This window comes from Ambystoma mexicanum, chromosome 10 (assembly GCF_040938575.1).
Source record: "Ambystoma mexicanum isolate Mex_15411 chromosome 10, UKY_AmexF1_1, whole genome shotgun sequence".
NCBI classification, from domain to species: domain Eukaryota; kingdom Metazoa; phylum Chordata; class Amphibia; order Caudata; family Ambystomatidae; genus Ambystoma; species Ambystoma mexicanum.
Genome location: NC_090932.1, coordinates 1,642,255,277 through 1,642,280,189, shown reverse-complemented (window position 1 = coordinate 1,642,280,189; position 24,913 = coordinate 1,642,255,277). Strand labels below are relative to the sequence as shown.

The following is a 24,913-nucleotide window of genomic DNA, read 5'->3' as shown; positions in this document are numbered from 1 at the left end:
CCATCCTCAGATTTTTAACGCACTTTAAAGTGTTGGGAGTCAATGTGCTATAGCTCTCGGGCTTTTACTGCATTTTGCGTTTTTTCAAAGAGTTTAATCTAATTTTTTCAGTCAATCGAGCCTCAAGCTCCACCGTTTCTACTTCCGATCAATGGGGACCCGTTTCGGAATTTTCTACGCCCCTCAAGGGCAAAGTTTTCGTCAAGTTGCGCTTCTTGGAGGATACCAGAAGACCTTGAGGCTTACCCCGTGGACATGGCCCAGGACAAAGGAAGCTCGACGCCCGGATACAAGCTGTTCAGGAACTGCCCTGGATCCCGATTGCAGAATGTGTTCAAGGAGAACAAGCATTCTAGATGCCTCTACTACCTTCGCTAAGACAAAACGCACGTGGAGTAGGACTGTGCGTTTTGCAAGAACATGTTGGAGCGGACCATGATGGATCGGCGGATCCGCCTCACCAACTGGCTGGAAGGGAAGAGCCCAGCGATGCGTGAGAAGAGGTCCGAGCGGTCTTCTAAGTCCTTTGAGGGCGCTCCGGCGACGGGGGCCCAACAGAAGGCTAAGCACTGCGAGTTTGCGGGCACTAGGAGCGCCGAGCGGTCGGGCTCCTCGGCTGCCAGGCAGGGCGCACTTTCACAGACGTCATCGACCACGAGCCAAAGCTCTGGCTCGGGGAAGAGAAAGTCAGAGAACCCGGCTAAGCTTCTGGAGAAGCCCCGATCGATCCCGATGGAAGCATCCGAGGGGGAGCGAGACGGTGACCCTCCCACAAAGGTGAAGGCCTCAAGCGCGCCAAAAGTCATGAAGGCCCTAATTCACCCGGCTAAGGCCTCTATCGAGGGAGTCGTGGCGGCCCTGGCGAAGCCTGTGGAGGCTACCTCGGGGCCCAGAGATTCCCTGTTCCCTGCCACCGCAGAGCGAATCCTCTTTTCAGCCCATCGATAAAACCCCTGTGAGAACCCTGGTGGAAAAAGAGGGGGGGCGGTGGCCATCACAGACGCGGATTCAGCCTCTGAAGAGGAACTGGCAGGAGTCGTGAAGATCCTCAACAAGGAGTTTGCGACGAGGCGGACGAAGAGAGCGACGGTGGTGCCGACGAAGTTCCGTGGAGGCGAAGGATTCCACTCCCCAATCGTTGTGCCCGTCGCAGCCTGTACCCGAGCCTCAGGACAACTCGGGAGCCATCTTGATAGTGATCCAGGTCTTATGTACGGAGATGAGGACTAGGTTGCCCTTACCCCCAACGGACGATCCAGCGGAAACTGGCCAGTCGGGGAGCCCTCCCAACAAGCAGAGGAGTTCATCCACCCTGCCCTTCCAGCCTTCGCAGCCTTCATCTCCTTCCCCTGATCCTAGGGATGACATGGGAACGAGACTGCCACGGCGTGGACCGATGACGGTGGTGACGACGGGATGGGCCTTCCATCACCGCCTCCCCGCCTGACGAAATTTGGCTTCTTTCACGCCATGATTGCCAGGGCATCTGAGCTCTTCGAGCTCTGCCCCGAAGAAAAGGAAGGTTTCCTCTATCAACGGCGTGAGGCCAAAAGGAAGACGGTCCTCTCGTTCCCGTTACTTGACGATATCTGAGAGGAGGGGCTGTTGCTCCTGAAGAACCCGTCCACGGCCCCTGCCAAGAGAGACGGGTACGAGAAGTAGTACCTGGTCCCCTATTCCGCCCCTCTGTGCCTTCGGGCGCAGCCGACCCCGGATTCAGTCGTCTCGGCAGTGCCCAAGAAGAAAGAGGCAGGGGCTACGGCTTTGACTTCAAACTCCCCCCTGGATGGTGAGGGGAAGAAACTGGACGCCATGGGGCAACAGGTCATCTCGTCGGCGGCGACGATTAAGGCGGCCAACGCCCTAGCGATTGTGGCCCGCTACGACAGGGAGCTTTGGTATAAAATAGTTCCTCTGCTGGACTTCCTCCCGGACGACAAGAGGGCGGAGGCTCTGGAGATCCTGCAGGAAGGCGAGGTGGCGTCGGACCACGCCATAACAGTGGCCACGGACATTGCTGACACCAGTTTCCGCCAGTTGGGCAACGTCTCAAGACGACAGATTTCCACCAGGATGTGCAAACCAAAGTTTTGGACATGCCCTTCGACGGGAACAACCTATTTGGCAAGACAGTGGACAAGTCGCTACAGGCCATCAAGGCTGACACGGAGACGGCCTGGGCCTTGCTGGTTTTGCAGCAACGATGGCTGCCCTTTCGGAACTCTGGAGGCACCTTGCTTGCCTCCAAAGGATTCGGCGGTGGCTCCTCGACGTACCGCCAGGCAGCCCGCTCCTCGTCGCAGGCGGCCTACAGAGGAGGCGGCAAGTCAGGAGGTTCTCATCGTCGTCGCCAAGGTGGCAAGGCCACTGCCAAGCAGGACTGAACCGGCCATAGCGTCGCGGCCCCCACCTGAGCACCCTGGTGGGAGGCCGGCAGGCGAAGTTCGTCAGCATGTGGGAGTCCATCTCCACCGACCAATGGGTGCTGGATGCCCTGGCCCGCGGCCTCACTCAAGTTTCTAAAGAAGTGCCCCCACATTCCACCCGTGGCCAGGAAGGAAAACCATGTCCCTCAACTGCTGCTGGAAGTAAGGGCGATACTGAAGAAGGGAGCCATCAAGCTCATCCCAAAGTAGCTCGGGGGCTCCAGAGTGTACTCGCGGCACTTCCTCGTAAGAAATAAGACCGGTGGTTGGCGACCCATCCTGGACCTTCGTCGTTTAAACAAGTACATCAAGGCCCAGAAGTTCCGGATGGTCACCCTCCAGCTCGTGCTGGGGCAGCTGGGGGGAGGGGCGGTGTGTGTCTTTCTATCGTTGCTGGACGCCTACTTTCACATCCCATTCTAAAAGGACATCGAAAGTTTCCCAGATTCGTTGTCCAAGGACGGCACTACCAATTCAAGGCCCTTCCCTTCGGATTGAAGTCGGCGCCCAGGGTATTCACCAAGTGCGTAGCACCAGTGGCGGCTGCAGGGGATCCAAATCTACCCCTACCTGGACGATTGGCTCATCCAAGCAAAGACAAGAGAACTAGCCGTCGGGTATACAATGAAGACTGTCCAACGGCTCACAGATCTGGGTTTCTCCATCAACTTCACCAAATCCCACCTGGTTCTGTCGCAGTTTCTGGGAGCCAAGCTCGACACAGTAGCGCGACTGGCCTACCCGTCGGAGGAAAGGACGAAGGCCATCATGGGCAAGGTGCAGCAGCTGTTTGTTATGGATGTGGCCAGGGTGAGGTTCATCAAGTCCCTTCTCGGCATGATGGCATCATGCATCTACCTAGTGCGCCTGCGCAGACTGCGGATGCGGTCACTGCAAGAGTTCCTCGGCGCCCGGTGGATGCAAGGGATGCAAGGGGCGGGCAGCTTCGAAGACAGGATCCCGCTCAATGAGAACTTACGCCAAGCGATCTGGTGGTGGAGCGCCCGCGCATATCTGGCGGCGGGTGTGGACTTCCAGACCTCAACGCATCACGAGACGGTGACTACGGATGCCTCCCTGGAGGGGTGGGGAGCACACACCCGAGATCTCCACGCAAGAGGCCTTCGGCTCCCGGAGGAGAGGTCATTACATATGAACATCCTGGAGCTCCGAGCCGTGTTCTGGGCTCTCAGGTCATTCGTCCCTCAAGGGCAAGGTGGTGAGGATCTTCACCGACAACACCACCACGATGTTCTACATCCGGAAGCAGGGAGGCTCCAGATCCCCAGCCCTATCCAACGAGGCCCAGGATCTGTGGCACTAGGCCGTCGCCCAGGGGATGTTTCTGGTGATCTTCCATCTGGCAGGAATAAAGAACACGATTGCAGACTCGCTCAGCGGGGAGCTGCGCTCGTGCCACAAGTGGGAGCTGCAGCAGGATCAAGTGGATTGGCTATTCCAACAATGGGGCAGTCCCCAGATCGACCTATTTGTGACGACGACGAACACCAAGTGCCAGAGGTTCGCCAGCAGGATTCCCCAGCCGGGGAGCATGGGCGATGCCTTCTCATTCCCCTGGGGCGGCCTGTTCCTGTACGCGTTCCCTCCGTTGCTGTTGTTGCTGCGACTCATCAACCAACTCAAGAGGTCCCGGTGCAGGATGATCCTCGTCGCACCGGCGTGGCCGAGACAGATCTGCTTATCTGGTTCCCAGACCGCCATTCGCCATTCTCCATCACAACCGAGGGTTGTTGAATTTGCAGGCCTGGCTCCTGCAGCACTAGAGTTTGGAGGGTACGATATCCCGGCAGACTGCAAGGAGGCGCTTGCAAAGGCCAGGGCGTCCTCAACTCAAGTGCTATGGAAATAAGTGGAAGAGGTTTTCTGTCTGGTGCGGCACACAGAAGTTTAACCCTCTATGGATTATGGCCCCTCAAGTGCTGCGGTACTTATTGTCGTTGGCCAAGGCGGGGCTGGCCCAAGCCTCCATCAAAATCCATCTGGCGGCTATCGCCTGCTACACCAGAACTCCGGGGCGCTCATCCCTGTGGTCCCATTGCCTGGTGAAGGAGTTCATGAAGGGACTGTTCCGATCGTTCCCGCCGGTGAAGGCTGTGGCCCCGGCATGGGAGCTTAACGTGGTGCTGACCAGGCTCATGGGGCTGTCATTCGAGCCTCTGCATTCTGCACTGTTGAAGTTCCTGTCGTGGAAAACAGCGTTTCTTGTGGCCATCACCTCCGCACGACGAGTGGGAGTGATCCAGGCCCTCTCCTGTAAACCTCCATACCTGACTTTCCACGAGACTAGGGAGGTGCTGAGGACGCAGCCCTCCTTCATACCCAAGGTGCCGTCACACTTCCATCTCAACGAGCCCTTGGTGTTACTGTTTTCTGCCCGTCGCCGGCCGCGAGGACTTTGCACTCGCTGGATGTAGCTAGAGCGCTGAAGTTCTACGTCGACCGCACAAAGTTTTCGGAAGACATCACAGCTGTTTGTGAACTTTGGACCTGTGAACCAAGGGAAGGCCCTCTCGAAAGCTTCCATTTCCAGATGGCTCCCCGGCTGCCTCATGCACTGTCACCGGTTGGCAAACCGACCGTTGCCCGGCCGTCTGAGAGCCCATTCGACCAGAGCGATCGCTGCTACCACGGCGTTCCTATCTGCTGTGCCCCTGCTGGACATCTGCAGGGCTGCTACGTGGAGGTCGACGCACACCTTCACGAGATTCTACGGCGCCGACCGGGATTCCAGGGAGGAGTCCAGAGTTGGCCAAGCAGTGCTGCGCAACCTGTTCGCCTGAAGGTGGGCCTGGTGAGGAGGTAAGAGATGCTTAATGTTGAGTTGATGAAATGCTTAATGTTGAGCCTTGCCACCTCCTTGGTTGTGCATGTGTATACTGCTATGTATTCTTGTATTCATGAGCATGTGAATCCATGCCAGAACCCATGCTGGAAAAGGAACAAGTTACTTACCAGTAACTGTTGTTCTTCAGCATGGGTCTGTCATGGATTTACATGCAAACCCTCCCTCCTACCCCTCTGCGGCTCTTCACTTGGTCCTACTGCCACTTTACGTGCCACCAAATCTGAGGATGGCTGCCAGGGGAGGGCCTTGGGGAGAGGGCAGTCATTGGCTGGGGGGGAAGTGTTACCCAGAGACCAGTGATTCTTTACTACTAAGAAAGACAGATCAGAAACAAAACCGATACTGATTTTTTCTTTACCGAGGATTCCCAGCCTGACGGGGAATATTCATGAGCATGTGAATCCTTGCCAGACCCATGCTGGAGAACAACAGTTACAGGTCAGTAACTTATTCCTCCTCTTCTGCTTTAAATATGGCTGTGTAGTGCTTTACCCAATCTTCCTTCGATACTTGGTTTGTAGTTGAGGCTGTTTGGAAATCTTTGCCTTTATTTATAATTTCCCAAAGGGATCTTGTATTGCCGGTGCTAATCGCGGCTAGCATATGTTCTGCATCTGCCTGTGCTCTCCAGATTTTCGAGGATTCAAGGCAGTTCTTATACCGATGTTTACATTGCTTAGCTCTTGCCTCGCTATCAGGTTTTTTTTTATTTTTATTTTTTTACGGCTTCTTCTGAGATCAGCACGATACTCCCTTCTCCTTATGACAAGGTCCATATTGTAGACATGTTTTCTTTTAATTGCTGGGATATTATTTGTCTCTCTTGAGTTCGAATTCCTTCAACAGCCATCTGTATTCCAGCATATTTTTAGACCTTTTGATGTTCTCGTCTAGCTGAGCCGCTAATTTAGGATGGCAGAAGCTTAAATACTATGTCTTTTCCAGCCCCATGTTAATTTTATTGAGCATGCGTTTTGTTGATATGCCTCTTTGGATTTCCATCGAAGTTCCACTTCCAATAGTGCATGATCACTGGTCAGCTGTTTTTTTACAGTAAATGATTCGATCCACTTGAGTGTGTTACCTGCCACAAAGCAGTAGTCCAAACAGGCATTACTTCGATTACAAAACCAAGTATCTGCTCCCGGAATGTCGCCCTGAGTCTGCCCATTTAGCATTAATATCTCTGTTAATTTCCGTGACCCATCTATTTTCCCAGGGTTCCAGATGTACTCTGTGCTTCGGTTTGCCTTTTTTGTCCAGGAGCTTCAGGTTCAGATTGCTGCAAATTAGGATCAACTGGTTTTGGTCTTCGAGCATGGACTCATCAATACATTCCATCATGTCTGAAAGGTACTTTTCAGTTTTGCAGTCTTGACTGCTCTGATATGTGTTAATTAAGAGGAGTCTGATCTCCTGGCTCCCTCTATTTGTTGTTTACCAATTTCAGCACCTGAACGTATGGATTGGGTATTTCATGGTCCCGAACCTGCAAGTCACTGTCCTCTTTAAGGTCAACAGGCCAGCACGTGGCCTTCCCAAGGGTCCTTTCAATGCGAGGTTGATGAAAATTTGGTGTCGCTCGCATAGTGGACTTGTTCTCAGCCAAGACTCCTGCAGGCATACAATTTCAAACTCGCTCAGGAAGTCGCATTTGCCGGAAAATAAGTGCCCAAAACCCCTAGTGTTCCATGAGGCCAGACGGGGTCTTATTTCTGGTCCCTCTTGCCTGCTCTATTGCTTCTTTTTTTTTCCTGTCGGATTTCCGGCTTTGCAGATCTTCTCCTGCTTGTCTGGAATCTCTGGTTCCAAGACTATTCCCTTTAGATCTTGGAGTTGTCAACAGTAAACCTTAGCTTGGTCAGGGTTCTGTCAACCGGCGTAAATTGGACATAATTGCCAGATCTGGTATTGCAGAGTTCTTCAGTACTTTGGATTTATTAGACTTTGGAGGTGGTCTTTGCCGGTACGTCGATGGATTTCATTTGTATGGCGGTCTTGCCTAGATCTAGAGGATTCAGTCCTCCGGCGTCTTCCCTCTCCAGCATCCAAGATATTCAGTCTGAAGCCTAGGTCTTGCATATTTTCCTTTGTTGTCATCACCATATCCCTTACTTTCTGCGATCTTAGATGAATGGTGATAAGATCCGTTCTGCGTTCATATGTGAATTCGATGATTGTTATATCATTGGGTACTAAGTTCCCTGGTGAGATCAACTGGTTGAGCAAGGTCCGTGTGTTTTTTCTATTCAGGAGAATCTTCCTGTAGTCATTTGTGGTCCTTTCTAGTTTTACTTGAAAGGTTTTTACGGTCTTTTCCATTGAAGAGTCCGGGCCGGTCGATCTGTCACTTTTTTTTTTTTTGCTCTCAAGGTCCTTTTTCTTTCCCCTTTTTGCGGTTACTGGTTGAACTAGGGGCTGGTTTCTCCATCCGTCTTTGTTGTCCTCGATGATCTAAACGTCTTTACAGATCCTGTGTTTTTGAATAAGAGTGTGACTCCGTTTCCGTCCAATGAGATGGCCTTTCTGTCTCAGCTTGGTGTTTAATTCGCAGTGCTCTTTTGTCCTCAATTTCCTGGAGGTCATTCAGTTTTCCCTCCTTTGTTGACTCTTTTGCCCCGTTTCTAACGGCGGGCCTTTTTTTTTTCTTCATTCTTTGCAGTTGTAGTTCTTGCCTTGCTCGGTCTTATTATCCGGCAGGCTTGAACATTTATCTATTATTTGTCAGTCAGGCTGTTGTTCTCCCAAGATTCCTCCTCCTATTTGTTATGGATTATTTCAATCAAATCGCTCAAACAACCTGAAGAGTCCAGGTCCACTATCGATCCTTGATGATCATGATCGGATCCCATCTGTGGGGCTGGGTCCATTAAGGGGTGGTCATGAGTTTTTCTTTTTTTTTTTTATTTAATTTTATTTCTCGTCTTGGCTTTTTTGCTGGGGGTATCCATTTGTCCCGAGGCAGTGTTTGTGTATTCCTTAACAAAGCTCGAGAACCGTTTGCTTTACGTTTAGTTGCTTGTTTTTGTTTTCTTTTGGTAAGGCATTGGGAGAGCTTGTAATTGAAAAGATTCAGCAGTCATTCTTGCAGGATGATTACTTTGGTTTGGGTCTTGGAACATTGAATAGTTTGGTTTTACCTCTTTTACGCCCGGTTTAGCATTACATGCTCCCTAGGCCTTCGCCCAGAATCGGGGGGCCCTCAGTTTGTTTCGGGGCTATATTTGAAGCTGGAGATTTAACTCGAGGCTTCCCATGTTGGTCAACTAATGGGCTCACACAGAGGGAGACCTTTTATCTCTGTGGATTTCCTGATCCATGTATGATCTTCCAGGATGGCCTCCATGGGTAGCTATTTATCCAAGTCCTGACGGGCCAGATCGCATGGGCGATTTTGCCATTTGCAAGAATTGTCCAATTCCTTTTCTAATCTTGCATCGTCTATTCACGAAACTGACCAGTTCATTTACCTGCTCCTTCACATTTAAATTTGATGATGGACCGAGTTAATTGAGTCGTTGGTTTCATAAAGTTTTAGAAATGGAGCGATTGCAATGTTGAGTGCAGCCATGACTACATTTTGGGTATGGATGAAATCATCCATCCTACTTTCTCCCTTCAATGTTTGGAAAACTTTCCTCTTGGATCATTACGGTCGAGGATTGGAGGCTCGTTGGCAATTCTCCATCCAAGGCTGCAATTTTGTCCATGATGGAGAGTCTTCTCCTTTTTTCCGTCATGATGCTCCCCGTGAAGTTTGAAATATCTTGGATCAGTTTATTAGCCAGACATGCATTTGACGTTGGGTGTTCCTAACTCTGGGGGCCCCTTTGGAGAGGCAGGGGTGAGGGTACCACTGCTATCGGGCCAATATCTCTACGTTATATGTATGATGGGTACCCTTCTGAAGATCGTCGTCAGGTTTACCATGTTGAGCATTGGGCAGCTCCGATGAGGTCTTAAGTATCTCCTTTTGTCAAGTCAATGCATGGGGCGGGGTAGGGTAGTTGGGGGGGGGGGGGGGGGGGCGTGGGGGCGTGGGGGGGGGATTCCCAAATTTCCTCCTCCCTGTCGAGGCCTTTGTTGGTTTCCAAGTAATCATTACTGTCTTCCTCGATGGTACTTTCATCGCACAGGCCCTCTCGGCCCTGTCGGGCATTCAGATTCTGCTGACAAACTCCTAATTGCACTCCTTCCAGAGTGGGGAGAGTCTGTAATGGCAGGTACCCCACTGCCGTTGCTTTATGCCGACTTGCATCCTCTTCTGAATTCAGTGAATCCTGCGTAGCTACGTGTTGGTTTATAGTTTGTGGCGATATGAGAGAATGGGAATCTCTGGCAACCGTTGTATCAATCACCCCTACAAGATGGATTTTCAAGTGAAGATTCCACCCCCTCAGGATCATTCAGGGGCTTCCTTGACTGATCCGGGGGTGTTCGGGGGGGGGGGGGGGGGGGCAAAATATCCTTGTTTGGAGGACCCCCCACATCCTCAAGTTTATCAACAGGTGGGGGAGTGTGGTCTGCCATCCTATGTGTCCTGTGCGGCTGAGGGGCTGCCATTTTCCGTGCCACTCTCCCCTTGCCGAATCACATAGGAGCGGCAGTGACTGTTCTATAAGTCTCTGCCCGTCTCCTTGGCTGGGCACCATTGTTAGTCAATATTCAGGGTACCCCCAGGGGCAGGCTGTCCTCCTTAGTCACCGGGGTATCCAGCGGTGAGATCTTAGCAAAATCCATCAACGCGATCAAAGCCCTCTCCTTTTCTTCTTTCTTTAAGAGCTAGGAAAGGGGAGGCGAGATTGTCTCCGAGACAAGGGGGTTTTTACTTTTGGCTGTGAGGCATGGGACAGCTTGGTCTGAGGAACGGGACAGGAGGCAAGACGCTGCCTTACCTGTTGCCGGGTCGTTATCCTGGCCTCCGCCTCAAGGGTCATCGAGTTGCTCATCACAGGCTGGCTTGATCACGTAGTGCAGTGGTGATGTTGGAAAAGAACAGGCTCTCTAGCCTTAGCTGGCGCCCCTGGCAACACAGTCAACACCACTTGCGTTCCGCTAACACGGTAGTGGGCGCTTGTGGGCTGATTCGGTTTGCCTCGGGCTCCTCCTCTTCTCCCTTAAAGGAGACTCCACCAGTTCCACAGGCAAAAAACGTTTGTGAGGGAAAAGTCAAGTATTCGACTTTTATATACTGCAAAAGGTTGCAGCAGCAGTAAGGGTCCTTCTCCGTCACTGTCAATACCACTTTAAAGTTATTGAATGTGCTTCTAAGCACCCATGGTGACACGCATATATTTGAGGCTTGTGTATCTGCTTAGATTTCCCTTGGCCAACATCTAGTTAGTGGAAGTTGCATAATATTGCACATGAGGTTTTCGAAGTTTGAAAAGGGACGTCGACAGGGCGTGACTGTAATTCTATCCCTAGTGTGATGTACCCTGTATCCATGATCCTTCACGCGTTGAGGTCCCTTTGATTTATTTCCGCCATTGTGGCAAGTTGTTCTCTAGTGGAAACCGTAGCTGTGCGCTACTTGAGTTAGATTTCTTCTAAAAGCTTTGAGTTCGATGCAGTAATTTGACTGCTGATAATCTGAGCTTCTTGTCAGACTCTTCGTTCCTTTCCTCACCTGAGGTCTCAGAATCTGTTTCAGATTAGTCTTTAGTGTGTGATGGGCGTCTTCTTTTTCCAGCACGCCGACCCTCGAAGAGGTAAGGTCAGTCCCTGGAGGAAGCCACTTTGTCAGTCTAGATTAAAAGCTGTGCGATTCCCTGGGTGCAGCCCTCAAAAGGGGAAAAGGCCAAAAGGCACAAAAAAAAACAGGGTCCTTCGGCAATCCAAACATATCGAGACAACTATCTAAATGGAACAGACTCACAGAGCAGAACCGGAACAAGCGAAGCAGTGATCTCCAAAGAAACAATATAGCAATACGAACTCTGAAGGAGTAAGAACAAGGAATATAAATCTCATGCGAGAGCAAGGAGAGACCCATGGAAGAGAGGGCAGGAAAGGTGGGCAAAAGCAAAGAAGTCTGAGCGGGGAGTAGCACTACCGTCTTAACCAAAGCAGGAACCGTGTTGCAACGCGAGGGACACTGTCGGCTAGATATTCGAGGTCCGCCATGTTGGTAGAACGACTAGACCATTAGCAAAAGTGTACCTGTACGTTAATGGCAGGGTTTCCAAATATGCCATGGTTTCCAATTGCCGCGTGTCATGACACTTCTCGGCAACTGATCCCAGCTCCCGAACCAGGACCAAACGTTGGGGGGCATACGCCATGTCCGTCACTGGGATATTCAAGTCGTATCACGAATGCCGAATTCGAAGACACTACTGCAGAACTTAAGTCCCCACACGCCTGTCACCAGCCTAGATAGGCAGTCGCCAGCATACTGCTGTGAGGAAGGCCTCTGGCGACGCCGGCACTCCTCTTCCAACAAGCACCCGCCCCCCCCAAGCTGTCCCTTGACAACTCGGTCGACAGAGGGTGGCGCACCGTCGGTTGACTCCTCCCGCCCTACAGACATCACGTCGCCCGCTGTGGTTCAGCCTCTGCGTCTACCACATGGCGCTCATACACACGCTCTGGCAAAAGGAGCGCATAAACACTAATCGACAGCTGAGACGGAGAAACAGCCACCAAAAAAGCATAATTCACACTCACACGCAGAAAAACACCTCGTAGTTCCCTGCCCCCGACAAACAGGCTTCTCGGACCACCGAAGAGTTTGAGGAAACGCCCCAAGCTTCCGCCTTTCACAAGAATCGCCCTAGGGAGAAAACCAAAGGAGCCTCCTGTTCCAAAGTCACCCGTTACATCACCCTCTATTCTGTCTGCTACACCCTGGACCCAGTCTCAATTTGAAGACACCATGGGGAAAATATCATTCTTCATAGATTTCATGAGCAAGTTGCTCACTCCTACAAAGCCTAAAAGTTGCCCACTGCTACAAAGCTTAATGCACAGCCTCCAGCACCTCCTACAGTACCGGGGGCACATTATCTTTTTGCCCTCAGTCTGCTTATCCGAGGATACCTCACATGGTCCACTTTCTATTGACATTCAATCCACGAAAGCGCGGACCAAGATATCTGGATAGATGATCAAGACGGCCCCGGTCAGGATGGGAAGGATACTTGCCTACAGGACCAGAACGACCCAGATCTAAGTTTCATCGACCCAGAGAACCCTGTAGTAGAGGAAGGTGGTCACTCCTCTCCCATGGCGGACCAGCCTATATAGGAGCTATTAAAAAAGGCTGCCGAACACTTTGACATAAACACAGACGAATCCAGCCCCACAGGGACTGACTTTGTGGAAAATATTCTTAACGAAAAAGGCCTGTCAACCAAGCCATGCCATTCTTGGAATCCATAATAAGAGGGTCTCCCCTTCACTGTCTGCACCCTCTCTTACTAGAGCGATTAACCTACGGGTCGAGAAGGCCTTCAGACCCTCCACTTCAGATCCCCTCCACATTAAGGGACACTTTAAGCCTGACTTGGGTAGTTACCACTACACGGAAGAGAGCAGATGTTCCACTCTCGACCTCGAACACCCCCTGACAAGGAGTGCAAAAAATTGTACACAATGGGGAAAATGCATTACGACCTCTGCTGCATACCTTACCTGGGTAGAAAATAATACCACTTTGCTTGCCAGCTATAACGGCACCCAGTGGGATGGGTTCTCAAGTCACCTGCACTCTGTACCAGAGGCCACACAGTCCCATCTACTCAAAATGACCACAAAGGGGGAGGTTTGGGGGGCGGGAGGGGGAGGGTGGTGAGGGGGAGTGTTTCACCGAACATCCTAAAGAATGTCTTGGACTCTAAAGACACCTCAGGTAAAGTAATTGCAGAGCGGACCCTCCTTAAGAGACATTCCTAGCTTACGGACTCAGGATTTAAGCCAATACCACAGGCACCACTTTCTAACATGCCCATCGAGGAAGGCCTCCTCCTCCTTTGTCAATGACCAGCTGGAGACAGCAAAAAACGAGCACGAAACAAATAAGACATTTTCAGTAAGCCCTCCGTCCCAAATGGGGCATTTAACACAAGCTGAATCTTTCATCTGCAAGGTTCGGGGAGACCAGGCCAATCCTGAGCAAGCACGTCTAGTGCCTCTTTATAGTCTCCACACATTCGAACATCCTACCAATTCCAACAGCGGGATTTCGCCGCAGAGAAGGAAGATGCAGCTCCACAGCCTCTGGAAGCACATCGGCCTCTGCCGCCAAATGACGTGCCAATTCGCATTCCCTCCCACCCGTCCCCAGTTGAGGGTCGCATAACACTCTTCGGCCAGCAATTTCAGGGAATAACATCAGATCGCTGGGTCTTAGATACAGTGGCCAAACGATACTGAGTTCGTCGAAACACCTCTCTGCCATCAGACTTATTTTTTTAAAAAAAATTTTAAACTTTATTTTTGATATTTGCGAATAACATAACATACATGGAAGTAACTGTGCTTCTAGTCCTGGGTCCCCTCCACCACCCCCCCCCCCCCCACACCTCCCTGGATCACACCCGAGCCTGAGTTAGTAATAGTTTGCAGGGTATACACGCATTTCACCGCCGTATTTTTCATCGCGTGTTTTTTCATCGTCGTTTTTATTTCGAAAAAAATCTGTTTGGGGGGGTTAAAAAATTAAATACATGGTTTTGGGTGTAAGGGATTAAAAAAAAAACGGGTGTTTGGGGGGGTAACCCCCACCCCCCCCCAAAAAAAGTTTTTGGGGAAAAAAAACGGCGATGAAAAAACCCGCGTTGAAAAATACAGCGGCAAAATAACGTAGAACCGTTCGCAGGTGATTGCATTGGTCGTGTTGGGACATGCGTCCTTGGGACTCCTTTGGGATTCTGGGGTTGCATTTCTGGGGGAGACACTGACTTCAGGACAGCAAGTATGCGATGTACTGGCCCCAGATGTCAGGTGGTCGAGCATGCAGGGGCAATAACTTGATGACGTTCATTGCCGTGTCCTGGCAGTATGTCTTTCAGCCACTGCTGCGTGGTCGTAGTGGGACCCTTTCCACAAGACATTGCAATTCTTCTGCGTGCCAAAAGTAGTAGCAGCCCTTGTAGTTTACGCATTGTGGGGGGAAGGTGTTTGGTGAGACCCAATAGAGTGATCTTGGGGTCGGGATCAATTGGTGTCTACTATTGCGGCCGTCTTTTCCAATACCGATGTCCAGAAATGTTGTATTGCTGGGCAGGCCCATGCGAGATGGAGGAAGTCTGCCGATGGTGCATCACAGCGGCCGCATTGTGGGGGGATTGAGGGGTGGAAGCGGTGGATTCTGGTGGGGGTATGGTATGCCTGATGGATGAATTTTAGGTGTACTAGTTTGTATCTTGTGTTCAGTGATACCTTCTACGTTTATGTTAAAATATAATCCCAATCTTCCTGTGGAATTGAGGTCTTGAGGGCTCTTTCCAATCTCACTTTTGATGTTGTCAGGTTCGGGGCTGTTTCTGTTATGAGGGATTTATATAGCATTGAGGCCAGCCTACCCTCTCCTTGTGATTGGATAACCACGTCGAGTAGCCGTCAAGTCGCGGGTTGTTGGGGAAACGAGGGTAGAATGGTTGGTTTGTAGGGCAGCTCTGAGGCGGAAGTAGATCAACGTATCTAGGGCGGTGGAGGCTCTGCGAGTTTTGGCCTGTTGGGGGGTGGGGTGGGGAAGTGCCCATCGACGAAGAGGTCGCCTATGTTTTCAAATTTTAGCTTGTCTACCCAATTCAGGTAGACTTTCTCTGTGGTTAGAGGGACTCCGGGGATTAATTTTACCGGGAGTAAGGGGGAGAACCTGGTCTGAATGTTGCATTTCAATGCTATTTATTTTCCATATTGCTATGGTGGAGAGTACCGGGTTTAGGGATTTGTGCGGTGTTTGCGTTGTGTCTAAAATAGCTGCTCTAAGCAGATTTGGGGATACCAAGGCTCGCTCTAGTTGGACATGGGGACGAATGAATTGCAAGGCGTACCAGTGCCCAAGGAATTGGGCTTGTGCCGCCCAGTAATAGCGTTCCATGTCGGGGAGTGCCATTCCGCATTTTTTTACTGGTTGAATTAGCGGCTTGTAGGCTATTTTGCCCGCCCAGAGTAGTTCCAGGATTATGCTTCTCAACTGTTGGAACTGTTTTTTTGGGTACGAATATAGGGAGGTTTACGAATAAGTAAAGAAGTTTGGGGAGTATCACCATTTTTACCAGCGATGCTCGGCCCCATAAGGTGAGCGGCAGGGATTTCCACCTGTCTACTTTCCCCTGTAGTGACTGGATTACTTTACCGTAATTGTCTTGGAACAGGGTCTGATGGTCTCTGGCTAAGTGAATGCCTAGGTAGCGTACATTCATGCGTTCCCATTTGAAGCCATAATTGTCTTGGAATTCGTGGGTCTCAGGAGTGAGTGGGTATATAACTGACTTACTGTGATTGATCTTTAAGCCAGCGAATCTGAAGGATTTCAAAGAGAAATGGCCATTCGATGGAGCCAAACCTCTTTTCAGCGTCTAAGAGGACCGCCACCGCTTGGTGCGAGGGATCTAGTGCCTCCATGACCCCAAACATGCGTCTTATGCCGAGCGTGGTATTACGGCCTGGCACAACCGGCTTGGTCGGCCAGTACCAATGCTGGCATCAGGGGAACGAGACTGGAAGCCAGGATCTTGGCTAATATTTTGTTATCTAAATTGATCAGAGATTGGCCTGTATGAGCCACATTCCTCTGGGGGTTTATCGGCTTTGTGTAGTAATATCATGTTCGCCTCTCGGAGGGTCGGGGGGTAGTGATATGGCTTAGAGTGTCTCCTGAAAGACCTGTTGTAATAACAGGGCAAGAATGGGTGCGAACATTTTGTAAAACTCGCTTATCAGCCCGTTGGGGCCAGGAGCCTTGGTGCTTGGTAGGTTTTTAATGGCCTGGAGGATTTCTTCTGTCGTAACTGGTGCGTTTAGGTGTTCCCTCAGCATAGCGTCTACCCAGTATAATTCTATATCTGCTAAATAGTTGGACAGCTCCTCCCGGGTTGCATTGAAGTTGGTTCCATATAGGTTTTGGTAGAAAATGCGGAACGTTTCTGCTATTTCTTGTTCGATATACACTAGGGTGCCCTGGAGGTTTCGGATCTGCATGGGTTTACGGTCTGCTGCTATTAGCCTCGCAAGAAGGGCGCCCGGTTTCTGACTTTCTCCGTATTGGCGGACTTGGTGGCCGTGTGATAGGAATTTTAGTTCTCTTTCCGCAGCCGCTCTGAACTTGTCGAGTTCGGTTTTTAGAGATGCTAGCACTTGTGGTTCTGGTGAGTTTAATTGCATTTGCTCGAGCTCTTTCAGTCTGATCTCGCTCAGTGACCGTTCTCCTCTAATGAGTTTCAAGATACCTTGTTCTTTGGAGAGACATACCCCCCTGATGTTGCATTTCAGGGATTCCCACAGGGTCCCGGCGGATGTAACTGAGCCCTGCTTGATGTCACAGAAGGATATGATTTCTGTAGGGAGTTCATCGGCAAAGACCTGATCTTGCAGGGACCCGGGCTTAAACCTCCAGTGCCTCCTCCCTCCCAATGGGTCTGGTGGGGTGTATTCGACCGTGACTGCTGAATGGTCGGACATGGACCTGGGCAGTATTTGGTTTTGTCCATTGATCTTGGCTGTGTGCGGACACAAGGATGTAGTCCATGCGTGAGCTAGTTTGGTGGACCCAGGAGTGGAACGAATAGTCTCGGGACTCACCATGTTGGCGCCTCCAAATGTCCACGAGGTCATATGCTTTGCAGATTTCGAGAACCTGGAGAGCTGCTTTGGGGGTGGTTGTGGACGTTGGGTGTGATCTGTCCTCCCTAGTGTCGAGAGTGGTGGCCATGTCCCCTGCCCATACGATTGTTGCTGATCTTGTATCTCCCAGGTGTGTCATTACCCAATCAAAGTTATTGTATTCGGTCCGTAGGAGTTTATAATGATAAATTCTGTGTTTTCCAGAGTCCCATGGACCAGAAGTGATTTCCCCTCTTCATCGCTTTTGGTTGCGAGCAGTTTGAATTTCAGAGTTCTGTTTATTAGGATTGCCACTCCCCTGGCGTATGTGGAGTAGGACGCAAAATACCTGTGGCAACCCCAGTCACAGGCCCATCGGTTCTCCGTTCCGGGTAAGAGGTGAGTTTCTTGAACCAGGGCGATAACTACTTTGTGTCTCCGGAGGTATTGTCATTTTCCTGGTTTTGGTCGGGTTATTGCCCCCTTTAATGTTCCACGTGTCTAGTTTTAATGTTGTGGATAGTTGAATTTTCATTGGTTATTGGCCGGGATGTCTGACCTTTTTTGTCGAGTGTTGCCCTGGAAATGTGGTTTGAGTTCTCGTTTTCCGAGATGTGGACCGATTTTGGTGCTTCTGCTGGGTGTCTCCAGGAGGAGGCGGCGGCGGCGGCGGGGGGCAGGTTCTGCCATCGGACTTGCGCGTATCCTGTTACAAAAAGGAGCCATTGTGCTGGTGCCATTCACAGAACAAAATCAAGCCACTTTCAAGACCCTGCATCACTCACCGAGCAGTGCACAAGACAGGCCCTCTATACCTGCAAGACCAGCTGAAACCTTACCACCCACCCCGCACCCTAAGATCAAGCTCCGCCCTCCTTCTGGTGATCCCAACCACCAACTCGGTCAGGATCGGAGGGTCCTCGTTCTCAGCCTTGGCCCACACTCTATGGAACTTACTTCCACCTCCCACCTGACACACTGAAGACTATTTGTCATTCAGCAAATTACTAAAAACCTGGCTCTTCCCATAACTCCAATGATCACCCTGAAGATGCGTCTGATATTCCCCAGCAACCCAATGAAGAAACACACAATTAGACTATTCCGCCTCGTATTCAAAACCTCCGTTCCTACCCACAGGATAGGATGGAGTCGATGGATGGAGCAGACTGAATCACGCAGTTGGAGTGGAAGAAATAAAGAAGTCAATGGTGTTGATGGAGCAGATATGGTGTGGATGAAATATATGGTGTGGATGCAGCTGGACTGAATGTACTATACACCATCATTCAACTAGAACACAGCTCGACCCCTGATAATTTGGCCTAGCTGTTCACATACGAACACGACCCCATGAACACCTAATCGCCCAAATAAAACACAGCTAGCTGAGCACATTCCGGCCAGCTGTTCACTTAGGCGTCCCTCAGGCCTAACGCAGCCAAAACCCAGTCTGGGTGTCCACCCCAAGACTCTGAACACATCCTACTGATATCCTCAGCACCACACCTATCGCTTGGAAGCAGCGATCATCCAACTACACGAGCTGCACACACATCTGGTGCACCCGAACCCTATACGACGCTCTTCCTCTCGACTGACTTGAACTACTGTTCCCAAGGGCGTTCAATCTACCAGCGCTTTGAGATCATACCAATGATATACAGGCGCTATATAAATGCCAAGTAACATAACAATGTACTTCCTTATTCCAAAAAATCTAACATTGTGCCCGGTGCTGGACCCGCACCCCGCTAATACGTATGCCACACCACAAAGTTTCAGGGTGGCAATGTTACAGGAGGTCATCCCACTACAGAGACTAGGGGATTACATGGCAACATTGGGCATGAACGATGCATACTTTCATATTTCTGTGTTGCCAGTACACAAAAAATACCTTGGATTCAAATTGGGGAAACAAGCACTACCAATTCAAATTGCTACCATTCAACAATGCATCAGCCCCCAGGGTATTCACAAAGGTCCTAGCAGTGGTGTCTGCCCAATTGCACAGGCAGTCCATTTCAGTGTACCTTTACATAGATGACTGGCTATTTACCGGGGACTCTCCCAAGAGCTGCCTTGAAAACACTCAATCAATCTGCTGTTCAAGTTGGGCTTCTCCATAAACGAAAAGAAATCCAGTCCAGTGCCCAGCCAAGTGAAACAATTTTAAGGGGCACTAATCAAAACAGACAGAAAAACAAATAGTATTTTTGTCTCTGTAGCTGCTAGAAGAAAGCATCCCATCTCTAAAGCAGCAATTTCTAGGTGGATTGTCAACTCCATCCTACTCTGTGACTCTCTTGCCAAGATAACACTGCCCTTTAAGCCCACAGAGCACTACTCTAGGCATGTGGGCAACTCTAGCCTTCATAGCAAATGTGCCCCTTTGATGCCATTTGCAAGGCTGCTACTTGGAGCTCGGTACACACTTTCACCCAACATTACTGTCTGTACACACATTCTAGGGGTGGTAAACGGGTGGGACAAGCGGTGCTGAAACATCTCTTTGCAGTGCTACCTTCTAACAACCCACCACCATCAAATAGTACTGCTTGCTAATCTATGCAAAGCATGTGAATCTAATCAGACCCACAAGCCTCAGAAGGGATACATTACTCACCGTAATTGTATTTCTGATGCTTGGATCTGCTTAGATGTACATGCGCCTGCCCTTCCTCCCCCTTGGAGTAGAAGGAGCCTGGAAAATAAGCGTGGATTTTTCACACCTCATGGTCTCTATCTGCAGTTCATGCTTAAAATGTACACTCCCTCTTGTCAGAAAAATAATCTGAGGTACCTCGCCGTGTGAGGGATCATGGGTACAGGGCATGTCCCATTAGGGATGGTATTATTCCTGCCCTGTCGACATCCCTTTTCCAACTTTGAAAACTTAATATTCAATACTCTGCGACTTCCACTAGATGTCAGCCTTTGCAAAGCATGTGAATCTAAGCAGATGCAAGTATCAGAAATACGATTACGGTGAGTAATGTATCCCATATTATTGACTGTTGTCCAATATTAACTGCTTGTTTAATTTTCTAGTTTGTTTTGGGCTAGAATAAATATGGTATTTTTGTACTTGCCTGTCTAAATTGAATTGTGCTTCACTGTGTGGGCTCATTATCACCGGAGTATAACCTTGACTCCTCTCCACTGCTACCTTGATTGGATTTTGGCTAACCCCTCATAGTTACCTTCTTCACTATAAATAGGGTGGCCTCCTAAAATCTATCCACCAGGACAGAATCTAGAAATCATTCTTAATGAAGTCCAGTTAATAATTTTAAACTGCCCAAAACCATGGTTTCTCAGAATGGCACATAGGAAAAAGTCATGGAAAAGGGATTCAATACTGTGTCGGCACAATCGCTGAATTTGTGCTAATGATGTATTTTTCTTCTTTTTTAAGATAAAGTTGTTGATTAAGCAGGATGACGACCTTGAGATTCCTACTTATGACGACATCTTCAGAGATGATGAAGACGAGGAAGGAGATGATTCTGGCAATGAAAGTGAGGGATCTGAGCCATCAGGGAAACGTCAACGATACGATGAGGTGAGGGTAATAGTGGTTATAAGTCAGAAAGATGTGTACCATTGTTGCCTGGTTTCACAGAGATGCGTCTTATTGTGAAAGCTGCATGCTCCTGGGGCCACAGCTGTTTTAGTGTATACAATTTCAAATTGGCTTCTCTGTGTGGTTTATTCGGCATGGATGTCCTGGCGCCCCATGACGCAGTGGAAGGCTCAAGTCTGACCACTGCTGAGCCCTAGAGGCTTTTTGTCCTTAAGCACTTTGCATGCAAGCCAAGTCTATGGCTTGGTCAAGTATAAAATCCTTGTGGCAACCATGATCTAAACCAGCAAATTAGAATTTGTGACATAAAACCCCACCCATGTGTTCAGGCGACGTAGGGAGCCAACATTTAGACATGGTTTTAGCTGAAGACTTTTATTTAAAAGAAAAGGAGTTAGGAGAATGCCTCACTATCACTAATCTAAGAGCAATTTCCCCACCTTAACAAAAAGCTAATGGGTCTGTCAATGTCAAGATGTCCAAATAAACGTAATTCCTGTGACTGTAATCCTATTCGGGCCCTCACACTCTACAATAACTCTAGGGTGCAAAGGGTAATGTTCCTGCTCTTCCTAGAGTGTTCAAAAATGGTCAAAGTTCAACAAAGGCTTTTCTCTCATGGACAAAGGTTCACAATTCTAGGGAGAACCGCCTTCCCTAGGTTATTTGCATCCAGGTTCAAAAGAATCACCAAGTTTCCAAGAGGACTTCCTCGTTCACGTGGCTTGAGAAGCTTGCTCCCTTCCCCAGGGGTTCTCTTTACTTCTAGTTTCAAAGGCACCTTTCTCCCCAGGGACATTTCCTTCTCTTTATACACTTAAGAGTTCAAAATGTTTTCCTTTTTCTTCTGTTAATACGTCACAACCCTAGCTCAAGATTTCCAAGACATGATTTTCCCGTGAGCCACATCATTAAAGTTCATAAATGGCTTTTCCTTTTCAGTTTATACAACACACATTTGTCTTCACCTGGTATCCTGGCAGAACTTTTGAATTTAAAACATTCAATGATTTGTAGTATTAGGGGGAAATTACTCTCGCACCCTGTTGTTTGACAGGCTTGGTTCACTAACTTGCCCAACAGTCGCTTGTCTTGACAAATGTTCACAAGGCCTAACTGTGTATTTTCTTCCATTGCCGTCACAGACTGTCTTCCACTTCATATATTTTGAGTTTCTCATAATTTTTTTTGTTTGTTTTGCTTATAATTTATAATGCGCGCCTCACCCTGAGGTATCTGGGCGCAATACAAGGAGATGCAATTTCTTGGTAACACAACAGATACATATATACAGAAAATTCTATACAAAAGGCAGCACAAATGGCTAGACCGTAACAGTAGGCAGGAAGCTATGCTACAAGAAGTGATAAGATTTACAATTATTTACATAGGATCACAATATACATAGGCTCACAATATTGTGCCCAATTGGGTAAGACAGTTTAGTAGGGTGCATCATTGGTGGCGGTCCAGTTTTTTAGCTCTTTCCTAAATTTGTAGAATGGTAGGTCAGCTCTAAGAGTCCTAGGGAGAGTATTCCAAAGTTGGGCCGCCAAGACTGGAAAGCTGCTGCCACCTACATTTTGAAGTCTATACTTGGGTACTTGTAGACACCCTGTGCTGGAGGATCTCGTTAGTTGGGCATGATGGCTTTTATGGAATTTAGTCATGCGGTACTGCAGAGCTGCATTATTCAGGCATTTGCGCGTTAATGAAACGGTTTTAAGGTGGATCCGTTCCTTGACAGAGAGCCAGTTATTCTCTCGTCTAATTGGGAATATATATTGTCTGGGTGGGAGGCTCAGTGCTGTTCTCAGGGCATTGTTCTGTAGAATTTGAAGTTTCTTAATGATGTGTTTGTTAGCCCCCAGATAGAGTGCATTACAATAGTCAATTTTGGATAGTACCAGGACTCTGGCTAGCGTAATGCAACTCCTATTGGAAAGGAAAGGTCTACAGGAACGAATGAGCTTGCAAGTGTAGGCTGTTGCCGAAGCTGTTGCGCTGACTAGTTTGCACATATTCAGGGATGAGTCTAGGTAAAAGCCTAGCGTTTTTACTTCTTTGGTGATCTTAATGGCTTGTCCGTCAATGTTCAAGGACCAGTAGAGGTCACCCAATTTATTAATGTGTGGGGTGGCTAAAAGGACCAGTTCAGTTTTCTCATCATTCAGGCAGAGTCCATGTATGGCCATCCATGCCTGAATGATGAGATATATTCTGTTGACAAGGGCTAGATCTTTGTCGTAGTCATCTGTCAAGGGTATACGGATATGGGTGTCATCTGCGTAGTTTGTGTAGGTCACACCAGGTTGTCCAAATCCTCGAACAATGGTTTTGTGAAGGCATTATACATGGTGGGCGAGACACATGAGCCTTGTGGGACTCTGCATGAAATCTGGATAGGGTCTGCTGCGGCGGATTTGGAAAAACAAACCTCTTGTGGATCTATTTAAGAATCAGTTGATCCAGGCTGTAGCTTTAGGAGAAAAGTAGGCAGTTGAGGAGAGATGCTTGCACAGAATCTTATCGTCAACCAAGTCAAAGGCAGCCGACCGATCAAATAAGAGCAGGAGGGCTGAACTACCTTTGTCCTTCAGGTCGTCAATCTGTATTAAGTCAAGTCAATCAGGGCTGTTTCTGTGCCATGTTTGGGCCTGATTGTTGGAGACCGCGTAGCTTATTAGTCTCAAAGTTTTGTATTTGATTATAGGCTGCTTTATCTAAGGGACTAGTTATTGGTCTAAGGTTAGTAGGTACACTAGTGTCTAAGGAGGGTTTTTTCAAAAGAGGGAGTACCCAAGAGTGTTAGATTTGTGGGTACATTACAGGTTCGGAATGAGGTATTGATTAGGGAAGTGATAAACGGGGCAAGTATACCCGCTGCATCTTTTATGACCAAGGCTGGCCATGCGTCACCTTGGCAGTTTGTAGGTTGGAGGGAGGCTATGATTTTAGTTACTTCTTGGGTGGAGACTGGAGTACATTTAAATTGATGAGTCAAGTTGGAAGGGTTAAGGTTTTGTTTCTTGATATTGCCTTGAGGCAGGAGTCGTTTTTGTATCGGCAATTTTCTTTTGGAGCATTGTAATTTTGTCGGCTAAGGCATCTTGAATACCAGCTATGTTCTTTGAGGCAATCGTCTGAAGGGGGAGTGGGTGCCTCAAGTTTTCAAAGAATGGTGAACAATTCTCTGGTACTAGAGGAGGCTTAGTCGATCCGTTCATTATAGGAATTACATTTGGCTGTAATTATTTCTTCTTTGTAATTGGCTGTGACTTTTACGAGCTTTTTTTTATTGTGGTCGAAGGCTTGTTTCTCCAGGTTTTCCTTTTTTCTTTCCTTAATTCTCTAAGTTTAGGGGTGAACCAGGTGTTCAGGTGAGCTGAGCTTCTCATGTATATTTCTTTCCTTTTATATTTTTAAGTAACTGCATTGGTGTGCTGGCCACCCGGTAGCCCGTTCACTTCGCCTGGGCCTATCGGTTGCCTTTTGTGTTACCTCTTCTCCGTCTGCTTCGTAGAATTGGCTCTGTATGCAACCGGCTAAGCTCAGTCTTTCCCTCTGTCTCCTTGATGCGTGGTTCTCGCAGCATTTCCCTTGCTCGTTGTAAACCGTCCGGCACCAACTCCTCACCTTGGTGAGGCTGGGTCGACCTGTCTGCCGCAGCGCACCTTCCTCCAGCGTGGTGTTCAGCTGCGTTGATGACTGGCAGGCAGAACCGTGTCAGCAGCTCTCTCCGTTCCTGCTGCTTCTCCTCCTCAGTCTCTGTAGACTAATGGGCCTCGACCCTGCAGGGCAAGGAAACTAACTCTCCTGTCAGTCCGGTGAACTGAGTAGACTGTGAGCCCCAGCTTTCCTCTTCAGTTGGCTGTCTAGCTCTCCCTCTGCTGAGCCAGTCTCCTGGGGTCTGTGCAGATTCAGCAGACTGTGAGCCCCAGCTGTGCAGCCCCTTCTCCTGGGCCAGTCTCTCCTTGCCTCTGTCAGGGATTCTGCTGCCTCAAAGTAAGCATCCCGGGCTTCCCTCTTCTGGCTTCCCTCGCTTTTATATTGGCTATAGGATTTGGAAAAGAGACTAGACTGCTGACAGTGGTTTCCATTAGGAGTGATCATCATTCCTCCATTTCTTGCCCTCCTCAAAATTTTCATTGAGGTGACTTATTCTTCCTCGTCCTAGTACTTTAGGGGAATTGCAAGAGGGGTGCAATTTATTAGTCTATTAGGTGAGGGATTGTTCTTGGGGTTATAGGACAGTGTTTT

General features: G+C 49.1%; 1 protein-coding gene across 1 annotated transcript in view; it reads left to right on the top strand.

Annotated features, from left to right (window-relative positions):
• The window catches only part of CDC45 (cell division cycle 45), a 753,019-nt gene that overhangs the window by 187,800 nt on the left and 540,306 nt on the right, over positions 1-24,913 (top strand). Inside the window, exon 5 of the mRNA XM_069620055.1 lies at positions 20,486-20,632. Coding sequence (XP_069476156.1) covers positions 20,486-20,632 — 147 coding nt within the window. The remainder of the gene's footprint in view (positions 1-20,485; positions 20,633-24,913) is intronic.